The sequence below is a fragment of the Rhincodon typus genome, chromosome 1 (assembly GCF_021869965.1).
Source record: "Rhincodon typus isolate 14 chromosome 1, sRhiTyp1.1, whole genome shotgun sequence".
Lineage (NCBI taxonomy): Eukaryota > Metazoa > Chordata > Chondrichthyes > Orectolobiformes > Rhincodontidae > Rhincodon > Rhincodon typus.
Genome location: NC_063332.1, coordinates 6,949,397 through 6,961,069, shown reverse-complemented (window position 1 = coordinate 6,961,069; position 11,673 = coordinate 6,949,397). Strand labels below are relative to the sequence as shown.

At 45.3% G+C, this 11,673-nt stretch overlaps 1 protein-coding gene across 1 annotated transcript in view; it reads left to right on the top strand.

Annotated features, from left to right (window-relative positions):
- The first annotated feature begins 432 nt into the window (after positions 1-432).
- Positions 433-11,673, top strand: part of LOC109924748 (protein O-GlcNAcase-like) — a 61,383-nt gene continuing 50,142 nt past the window's right edge. The window contains exons 1-3 of the mRNA XM_048601162.1: positions 433-822; positions 5,221-5,272; positions 8,175-8,272. Coding sequence (XP_048457119.1) covers positions 783-822; positions 5,221-5,272; positions 8,175-8,272 — 190 coding nt within the window. The 5' untranslated portion in view covers positions 433-782. The remainder of the gene's footprint in view (positions 823-5,220; positions 5,273-8,174; positions 8,273-11,673) is intronic.

Here is an 11,673-nt window from a genome sequence, read left to right as displayed (position 1 = left end):
AGGGAGAGAGAGATAGATACACAGACAGGGAGGGAGGGAGAGAGAGAGAGATAGATACACAGACAGGGAGAGAGAGAGAGATAGATACACAGACAGGGAGGGAAGGAGAGAGAAATAGATAGATACACAGACAGGGAGGGAGGGAGACAGAGAGAGAGACAAAGACAGACAGTCATAGAGAGGGAGACAGAGATATAGATAGGCAGACAGACACACAACAACAGGGAGAAGGAAGGAGAGAGACAAAGATAGATATAGAGGAAGAGAGACAGAAATAAAGAGGGAGTAGTAGTGAGAGGGAGTGAAACATACAGAAATAGAAATATAGAGAGAGATACAGGGAATATAGATGTAGGGGATCAGAGTGATAGACTGTGGGAGTGAGATAGAAATAGACAGAGGAAGGGAGAGATAGATAGAGAGAGGGTGGGAGACGGGGATAGACGTAGGGAGAGAGAGAGAGACAATGACAGTGAAATACAGTGAGTGAGAGAGAGGGAGGGAGGGAGAGAGTCCGATCCTTGAGAGAGGGAATCAAAGACTCATGCAAATCTTGAGCAGATAAAGTGCCATCAGCTCCTCCCCTCTCTCTGCCCCATCCCTCTGTTTCCCTCTCCTCCCCCTTTCTCTTTTCCCCCACCTCTCTCTTCCTGTCTCTTCTTCCTTCCCTATCTCATTCCCTTTCTCTCCTTCCTTCACCTCCACCTCTCTCCCTCTCTCTCTCTCGTTCCGTTTCCTTTCCTGTGAGAGCTGGTTGGGAAGCTGAGAGTGGCTGGAACCGTATGGAGAAGACATTGCCTTTCATCTGCGGAATTGTGGAAGGTCAGTGACAGTTCCCTGTACAGGGAGTGCCCTCTCCCGTGCTCCCCGTGCTGTATAAACCTGACAGCTGCATTGAGAGCTTATTGGACAGACCATATGAATAGCGGCCAGCCCTGGCACTATCTCTGTCATGTCTTTATGCTGCTGTGCCTCTTGTTTTGAAATTTGGGACAGAGAGAGAGAGAGCGAGGCCTTTACTGTCAGTCAGCTCTCACAGTACTGTCCAGGAATTTCTAAGAATGAAAGTTTAAACTGGCTACCGCTGGCAAAAGGAGCCTGGAGGGGAATGCTTTAACACGGTTAAGAAAATTGTTCTAATGTTTTCATGGCTTAATATTTGCAAGAATGCTGAAGGCAGAGGAAGGGTGTTTGACCTGATACAGCAATTTGACGGTGATCATGTGATAAAACCCTCCAGAAATGTATCCAGTGAAAGTTGGCAACCTCAATTTAATGAGAGAGAGAGTCAGACACCATAATGTACTGCAAGATGATGGGTGCCCTTGGCGTTGCTGCTTTACTTGGCATGCAGTTGGTGGGAGGGCAAATTGGATAACCGATTGAGCCCGTCTGACAGGCCCTGGGTTTACACATGGGGACAGCGACCCTTCGAAAGAATCCAGATGATTAATTCGCCAGACGTGTCGATGAGCAGGGTGGGACTGAAATGGTTCTGCCCGACTCTTCCAAGGAGCTGTCGCAGGACAGGATGGGCTGAGTGTCCGTCCCTCCGGGGATGTAAAAATCTACCGTCACGCTTGTGGTCAGAGGGAGGGAAAGCCCTTACCCCCTCCCACCCAGCGTCTCCCCTCCCTCCCAGCCATTTTTGGCTTAAGATTTAGCAGATGGGTTTTTGGTGAGAAGCCAAGGCAGAGACAGAGTGCTTGGTAATGCAACCAGATAGTCACATTGAGCCGGGCGTCTATTTTAAAAGAATAAAATGCTATCCATTCGTGCGAGTGTCGCTGGGAAGGCTAGTCATTATTGCCGGCCAGTAATGGCCTTCCAAAGACTTTTGTTTAGTTTTACTCACAGGACTTGGGGGTCACAAACTAGTTCAGCATTTATTGCCCATCCCTAGTTGCCCTTGAGAAGGTGGGGGTGAGCTGGCTTCTTGAACCACTGCAATCCAACTGCTGTGAGTTGATCCACAATGCCATTAGGGAATTCCAGGATTTTGACCCAGCGACAGTGAAGGAACGGCAATATATTTCCAAGTCTGGATGGTGAGTGACTTGGAGGGGGAACTTGAAGATGGTGGTGTTCCCATATAGCTGCTGCCCTTGTCCTTCTAGATGGAAGTGTTCATGGGTTTGGAAGGTGCTGCCCAAGGAGCCTTGGTGAAATTCTGCAGGTCTTTGTGTCCATACCTGTAAGCGAGGAGACACAAGTTCAAGTTCCAATTGTGCCGGACGTCATAACGTCACTGAACAGGTTAATTAAAAATACTTAGCCTAGGTTAAACTTTTATGGTACAATGGTAGTGTGCTTACCTCTGCACTAGGAAGCCTGTGTTCAAGCCCCAACTACTGTAGAGGTGTGTAATTTCATTGTTTGGAATGTTGGTAACCCGGGGAGATGAATCTAAAGTTATTGACAGAAGAACAAGGGTTAAGGTGTGGACAGTGCGTTTAGGCGCTTACTGTTTGTGATCTGGACATTGCTGCCCGAAAAGGTGGTGGAAGCATATTCAAAAGGGATTTGTACAAATACTTGGAAATGTGAAATTTTGCAGGTTAATGGGTAAAAAGCTGGAGCGGAGTGGGACGAATTGGATAGTTGTGTCGAAAAGCTAGTACAGGCACGCTGGGGACTGAATGGACTTTATTCTAAGATTCTAAAATTCACTCAAACTAAATGTGTTTGGAATTGCAACAGATTCTGGGACTCCCTGTATCTTCCGAGGCTCAGGTACATCCCTAACCTGTCAGAGCAGACGACCTCAAGAAGAGATAGTAGGAACTGCTGATGCTGGAGTCTGAGATAACAAGGTGTAGAGCTGGAGGAACACAGCGGGCCAGGCAGCATCAGAGGAGCAGGAAGGCTGATGTTTCAGGTCTGAACCCTTCTTCAGAAATGGAGGAGGGGAAGGGGGCTCTGAAATAAATAGAGAGAGGGGGAGGCGATGATAGGAGTTGGATAGAGGAGCAGATAGGTGGCGAAGAGACGCTTTTCCCTGCAACCGCAGGAGGTGCTACAGCTGCCCCTACACCTCCCCCCTCACCCCCATCCCAGGTCCCAAGAAAATCGCCCACATTAAACAGAAGTTCACCTGCACATCCGCTAATGTGGTATATTGTATCCACTATTCCCGATGTGGCCTCCTCTACATCGGGGAAACCAAGCGGAGTCTTGGAGACAGCTTTGTGGAGTACCTACGCTTGGTTCGTGACAAACGACAACACCTCCCAGTCGTGAACCACTTCAACTCCCCTCCCACTCCCTGGACGACATGTCCATCCTGGGCCTCCTCCAGTGCCACAATGATGCCACCCAAAGGCTGGATGAACAGCACCTCATATTCCGCCTTGGAACCCTGCAGCCCAATGGTCTCAATGTGGACTTTACAAGCTTCAAAATCTCCCCACCCCTGACCTCATCCCAAGACCAATCCCCCCCACATCCCCTCCTCCTTGACTTGTCCGTCTTCTCTCCCACTATCCGCTCGTCCCACCTCACTGACCAACCCCCACCCCCACTTCCTATCTGCACTCACCTTTACTGGCTTCATCCCTGCCTCCTTGACCTGTCCATCTTCTCTCTTATCTGCTCCTGTATCCACCTTCTATCATCGCCTCCCCCTCTCCCTATTTATTTCAGAGCCCCCTTCCCCTCCCCCATTTCTGAATTTGGGTCCAGACCCGAAACGTCAGCTTTCCTGCTCCTCTGATGCTGCCTGGCCTGCTGTGTTCATCCAGCTCCACAGCTTGTGACCTCAAGAAGAGTTGTCTCGTTATTTTTCCACTGGAATCACTGGCTGGGCCCAGCAATTGTTGCCCATCCCTAATGCCCCTTGAGAATGTGGTAATGAGCTTGAACCTTGAACCTCTGCAGTCCAGTAAGTAGACACAATGTCATTAGGGAGAGAGTTTCAGAACTCAGTGATACTAAAGGAGCATCAATATATTTCCAAGTCAGGTTGATGAGGAACTTGCAGGGGGTGGTGTTCCCATGTATCTACTGCCCTTGTCCTTCTAGATGGAAGTGGTCATGAGTTTGGAGGGTGCTATCTAAAGAAACAGTGAGTTACTGAAATGAATCTTATAAATGGTACATACTGCTGCCACTTTGCTGGTGGAGGGAGCAAATATTGAAGATGGTAGATAGCGCGTAAGACAAACGTGGTATCAAGCTTCTTGAGTGTTGATGGAGCTGCCCTCATCCAGGCAAGTCCATCATGCTCCTGACTTGTGCCTTGTGGATGGTGAACAGGCTTTGAGGAGTCAGGAGGGGAGTTACTCACTGCAGTATTCCTAGCTTCTGACCTGCTGTTGTAACCATTGTATTTGCATGTTTTTTTTACTTTATTCATTCATGGGATGAAGGCATTACTGGCCAGGCAGCATTTATTGCCCATCCCTAATTACCCAGAGGGCAATTGAGAGTCAACCACATTGCTATGGGTCTGGAGTCACATGTAGGCCAGACCAGGTAAGGATGGCAGTTCCCTTCCCTAACGGACATTAGTGAACCAGATGGGTTTTTCCAACAAGTGGCAATCTACAATGGATTCATGGTCATCATTAGATACTTAACTTATTGAATTCAAATCCCACCATCTGTCATGGCGGGATTCGGACCCAGGTCCCCAGAACATTTTCTGGGTCTCTGGATTAACAGTCCAGGGATAATACCACTAGGCCATCGCCTCCCCGTGAGTCCAGTTCAGTTTCTGGTTGATGGTAAAACCCAGGATTTTGATAGTATTCATGTATTTGAAGGGAATTTAGACAAGCATTAGTGGGAGAAGGCAATAAAATCAGTTATGATGATCGATTTAGTTGAGGAAAAAAAATGGGAGGAGGCTCAACCAGAGAAGTGAGATCCACACAGCCTGTTTGTCTGCTATTTATCCGATATCCTTCCATGAAAACTAATAAACATACAACACCAGCCTCTTTCACTGGATCAGCTCATTTTCCTCCCTGCTACTCCAAATATCCCAATTGGCATATTCTGCATTCTTGTCCTTAACAGCTGTATTTATTTTGCTTTCCCTTAAATGCAGGTTAATTGAATACATTTTCACAAGTTTCTGTTTTGAGATTTAAGCTCACTATGTGGGGCCTGCCCAGTACCATAAGTACTAGACTAGCTGTGCCTCTAAATCCTTGTTATCACTGGGAAGTGTGACCCTCGGATGGTTCCTGATGGCTTCTTGTCTCTGTCTCTCTGTAGGTTTCTATGGCAGGCCATGGTCCATGGAGCAGAGAATGGTGCTGTTCAAGTGGTAACGTAGATGGAATATAGACTGCTGTGATACTGCGCGCCTGCTGACATTACACTCCTTAGGATTTGTTAATCCCTAGCCATAACCTTGCTTTTACCCTAGTGTTGGATCAAAGTTATTCTCCGATTACAAGACTGTGTTAGTGTAGCCCGAAAGACCCAAGGGAGGCAGGAGCCTTTAAATGATGTGAGCGATGGTGCAGTCAGTTGCTGCTGGGAAGTGGAGTGGGTCCCACTGCGTGATTACCAGTGGACTTTTGCTACAGGCTCTGAACTGGAACACATCCCCTCATTTGATACCTCGAGTGAGTTAAAGGAAACCGTGCTGAGGAAACTCACTCAGTTGCACCTTGTTGCTGTGTGGTGAATTGCTGTGAAATGTAGGACCCGCTGTTGTGTTGACAACTGTGGGTCCTGTCACATACACAGCAAGATCCACAAGGCAGAATGTGAAAGAGAGACTTGTATTTATAGATGACTATTCTGCTCAAAGCGCTTGCAGCCACTGTTTTATTTTTTAAAATGCATTCATGGGACATGGCTACCGCTAGCTAGGCCTGTATTTATTGCCCGTTCCTAGCTGCCCTTGAGAAAGCAGTGGTGAGCTGCCTTCTTAAACCAGACTCTTGCAGTCGTATTTATATGTTTGGAGAATTGATTGTTCGTTGACTTAAGCCGAGAAGGGTGATAGGTAAACCTTTTCTTGTGCAGAACTTTTTCTGATAGGCTAATGCACTGCAGCTTCGAAGCAAAATCCGATACTGGCCATTAACTGAAATTTAAAGGCAAATAATTCCAGAACATTCTGGAAGCTCTTTATTAATGGGAGTGAACATGAGGGATTAGGTTCACTGGAATTCTGTATGACAGAAGTTATTTTAAACAACCAAATGTGAATGAGATAAATTCGGGTCCTTTAGAGTCAGAGAGCGAATATTGGTTTTCTTATGTTGGCGATAGATTGTTTCAGATAGTGAATTCGAGTCCTGTGCACTGGGATTATGTAGGAAATGGGTTGTTAATTCACTTGTTCTTGAGTGGAGATTATGGTTATCTTAAGCATGCATTAATAAGTGTGCAATAGTGGAGCACTGGCTCTGATTTTCCAAAATTCTGGAATGATCCTAGCAGATTGGAAATTAGAAAATGCAACATGTGCTTTAAGAGAAAGGATGGAGAGGGAGACGGTCCAGTTATCCTGACACCAGTCATCAAGAAAGTGCTGGAATGCGAATTCTTAAAGTGCGGTTAGAAAGGCACCATATGATTACAACAAGCTAGAGGGATTTGACAAATTTATTAAGGTTTTTTGAGGATGCAATTAGTAAGTAGATAAAGGGGAGCCAGTAGATGTTGAATACTTTGATTGCCTAAAAGTATTCCATAAGGAGCCATACTAGAGGGTAGTATACAACCTAAGGTAGATTGAAATATTTAGCATAAACTTGTCTTGATAAATCATAGTCACATTTGTAATGTTGGAAACAGAGCAGGCAATTTACTCACAACAAGATTCCGCAATTTGTCAGGATTTCTTTGGAATAGTGCAATTGAATCCCTGCAGTGTGGAAAGAGGCCATTTGGCCCATTGAGTCCATGCTGCCCCTCCAAGGACCATCCCACCCAGCTACTCGGCAGATCAGATGGGACCTCAGCTTTATGTTTCTTCAGAAAGACAGCACCACTGACAGTGTCGTGCTCTCTCAGCACTGCCACAGAAAGTGCCATTGGTATTATCTCTGCCTCTCTTCAGTCCTCCCTCAGCCCGTGTCCCAGCTGAGTTTTCTTCATCCTTTTCTATTTTTACCTTCAATTTCTCCTTCAGTGTTGCCAAGAGATAGTGCAGTGATGGTAATGTCACTGGCCTGGTAATCGAGAGACCCAGGCTAATGCTTTCTTTTATTTTTTTCTATATTCATTATCGGGATGAGGGCATTGCTGGCTGTGCAGATTTGTTCCCCAGAGGGCAGTTCAGAGTCACCTGCATTGCTGTGGGTCACATGTAGGCCAGAGCTGATACAGATGGCAGATTTCCTTCCCTAAAGGACATTAGTGAACTCGTTAGGCATTTAAGATTTTTTAGCCGTCAATTAATTTAATTTGCACAAATTTCTCTGATGAAATTTGAACCCATGACCCCGAAAATGTGGGGAGGCGATGGCCTAGTGGTATTATCACTAGACTGTTATCCAGAGACCCAGATAACGTTCTGGGGACCTGGGTTCAAATCCCGTGATGGCAGATGATGGAATTTGAATTCAATTAAAATATCTGGAATTAAGAATCTAGTGATGACCATGAATCCATTACTGATTGTCAGGGGGAAAAACCCATCTGATTCACTAATGTCCTTTAGGGAAGGAAACTGCCATCCTTACTTGGTCTGGACTACATGTGACTTCAGACCCACAGCAATGCAGGTGACTCTGAACTGCCCTCTGGGGAACAAATCTGCACAGCCAGCAATGCCCTCATCCCGTTAATGAATATAGAAGAAAATAAAAGAAAGCATTAGCCTGGGTCTCTCGATTACCAGGCCAGTGACATTACCATCACTGCACTATCTCTTGGCAACACAGCAATGTGGTTGACTCCTAAGTGCCCTCTGAATTGACCTGGCAAGCCACTCAGTTAAAAGGCATTTAGGAATGGGCAACATCTGTTAGCCGAGCTAGTGCTGTCCACACCCCGAGAACGAATAAAGAAAGTTTCTCTCTCTTCGCTTATTTCCATAGACAGAAACACACCGCACTTGTGACTGGCCAAGGTTTGATCTTAAATCTCTGGGATGAGACTCCAAGAATTTGACTGAAACACCTAGGGCCCTGACCACCAATCGTGACCCTCCCTTGCAGTTGCAGCAGACGTATCAGTTATAAACTTTTGTCTTTGTCTTGTCCCAGGATGCAGAGATGGGGGCTAAATGTCTATATGTACGGCCCGAAGGATGACCTGAAGCACAGGCTGTTATGGAGAGAGACGTACTCCGCAGAAGAATCAGGTAGGTGAGGGTGGAGGTGAGGAGATTGGTGAGCAGGCTCTTGGGCTGTGAGCCCAGTTCTTGGTGAAGGTCTCTTGTTGCCAGTCTATGTTTTCTGTTTGTCCCTGAGAATTGGGCTGTTGTTTCATTGTTATCTAGTGTAAGGTAAAATCCATAAGACACAGGAGCAAAAGTAGGCCCAAAAACAGAAATTGCTGGAAGAGCTCTGGCAGGATCCATGAAGAAAAATCAGAGTTAACGTTTTGGGTCCAGTGACCCTTCCTCAGAACAGGACTCAACACGTTAACTCTGAATTTTCTTCACAGATGCTGCCAGATCTGCTGAGCTTTTCCAGCAATTCCTGTTTTTGTTCCTAATTTACAGCATTTGCAGTTCTTTCAGTTTTATTTTTGCAAAAGTAGGCCATTCAGCCCATTGATTCTGCTCTACTATTCAATGATATCATGGCTGATCTGATGATCATCAACTCCACTTTTCCAGCCTTTTCCCCAGAATCCTTGATTCCCTCACTGATTACAAATCAGTCTGTCTTAGCCTTGAATGTAATTAACAACAAGCCTCAGGAGCCTTCTGTTCTAAAGAAACCCATGGATTCACAACCGTGTGGGAGAGGAAGTACCTCCTCATTTCAATCAGAAATTGGCTACACCTTATTGTGAGATGATGCCCTTTGGTCTGGGCTCTCCCACAAGGAGAAACAATCTTTCCACATCTACCCTGTCAAGTCTGCTAAGTATTGTGTATTTTTCAGTAATGTCACCTTTCATTCTTCTGTATTCCAATAAGTACAGGCCCTAATCAGTGTCTTCTCATAAGACAGACCCGCAGCCTAGTGAACCTTCTCGGGACTGCATCCAACACCAGTATATCTTTCATTAGATGAAGGGCCCAAGGCTGCTCACAGTATTCCAGCTGTGCCTTGTACGGTTTTAGCAAAAGCTGCCCAGGCAGTCCCTGGGTTGCGAATGGGTTTTGTCCTTGAGCCTGTTTGCAAATTGATTCACAGGAAAGTTGGAACACAATGCAGGACAATATAAAATATCAAATAAAAACCGAAAGAACTGCGGATGCTGTAAATCAGGAACAAAAACAGAAGTTGCTGGAAAAGCTCAGCAGGTCTGGCGGCATCTGTGAAGAAAAAAACGGAGTTAACGTTTCGGGTCCAGTGATCTTTCCTCAGAACAGTTCTGAGGAAGGGTCACTGGACCCGAAACGTTAACTCTATTTTTTTCTTCGCAGATGCTGCCAGATCTGCTGGGCTTTTCCAGCAACTTCTGTTTTTGTTCGTGAATATAAAATATCATTTCTTTGCACTTATGAAAGGCTCATATGTCAGATCCTTAATATTATTATTACTCTCCTGCATGTGATTGCCTTCATAAGTACAAATGTTTGTAAGTTGGACACTTGTGAATCAGGGATCTGCATAATTTTATATTCCATTGCATTTGAAATAAAGGTCAACAGGCCATTTCCCTTCTCAATTACCTACTTAACACTGAATGCTACTTTTTGTGATTCATGGACCCAGACTCCTCTGTTTTCAAATCTGAGAGTGCTATTTCTTTTCCCTGTGTTCAGTTTTTATCGTTCAAAGATTGTACCAGGGATTAATTTAAACCGTGCCTGCGTAAATGATATTAAAAACAAAAAGATGCAAAGGTATGCTCACATTTATAACCCCTTTAAAGTAGTTAAACAAAGTGTGGCACTTCATAAGAGAGTCATCAGAGAGAATTTGACTCTGGACTAATGAAAGAGTGAAGGTGACTAACCATTTGGTGCAGGCCTTCAGCAGCAGTTTCGAGAGAGAAAGAGGTGGAGGGGTTTAGTGAGGGGATATCAGAGCCTAGGGCCCAACCCATCTGAAATCAGGGAGGTGCAGGCACACAGAATTGACAGGTTAGGGAGAGGGGAGGCTCTGGAGCTCAAAACATTTTCACATTTTCCCATATCATACTCCCATTTGCTGGATCTTTGCTCTTTCATGACATTTTGTCCCGCACAGCTGTGTGGGGTTTGCACATTCTCTCCGTGTCTGCATGGGGTTCCTCCGGGTGCTCCGGTTTCCTCCCACAGTCCAAAGATGTGCAGGTTAGGTGGATTGGCCATGCTAAATTGCCCGTAGTGCTCAGGGCTGTGTCGGCTAAGTGGGTTAGCCATGGGAAATGCAGGGTTACAGGGATATAGTAGGAGGGTGGGGTCTGGGTGGGATGCTCTTTGGAGGGTCAGTGTGCACTCGATGGGCCGAATGGCTACATCTGTGCTGTGGTGATTCTATGATTTTCTCGTCTTCTTATACCGGGTTTACAACTTACTTTCCTACCCTACCAAATTTAACAGCCATAATTTGAAATCCCTGCATTCAAGCAATTTATATTGATGGTGAAATGGCTGCACTGATCCCTGCAGCATATTAGCTATTACATCATGTCAACCAGAAAAAAAAGCTTTGATTTTTTTTGTCAATTCGTTTCTTCCTATCAGCCAGCCAATCTTCTATCCATGCCAATATGTTACCCCCGCTCCATGAATTTTTATTTTCTACAATAACCTTTGATGTAACACCTTATCAAATTGCTTGTGGAAATCTAAGTACAACATATTGACTGATTCCTCTTTATCTATAGCACAAGTTACCCCTTCAAAGAACTCCAAAAAAAAGGTTTACAAAATTATGCTGAGTCTTTGCAATTACCTTGACCTACTCTAAGTGCACAGCTATAATCTCTTCAATGATTGATTCTAACACCTTCCCCATGACAACCATCAAATGAACTGGCCTCAACAACAGAAGTTGCTGGAAAAGCTCAGCAGGTCTGGCAGCATCTATGAAGGAAAAAATCAGAGTTAACATTTCGGGTCTGGCGACCTTTCTTCAGAACTGACTTCTTCAGACCTGCCGAGTTTCTCCAGCACCTTCTCATTTCAGATTTCCAGTATCTACAGTATTTTAATATTAATGAAACTGATTGCCTAGTCATTATCACGTTGCTGATTGTGGGTATTACGGTTTAGAAAGGCTGCAAATTTGATGGTTGACAGTACAGTTGTCCCTCAAGCTTGTAGTGGATTGTCAGCCTTGCTGATGCACCCAGGCCTCTGGGAAGGGATTTGAGCTACCAACAATGTGACCCAGACAGAAAGGTGCTGATTGTGGAGCTTCTTATGTACTTCACTCCTACGAATACTACAGGTTACATGTTGAGGAACAACTGCTTCCAAATGTCACACACACTTTCTTCTTTTGCTTTCAGGAGATGATCATGTTCTTCCACAACAAGAAGGCCAGTTTCCCAGATTCCTTAATCTATCACTTCCCATCACTTCTCCAGTTGAATGTTCGTCCTCAGATGCTGGATTCTAGTGAAGCCCGGAATTTGGTGATCTGTCTCATGTCT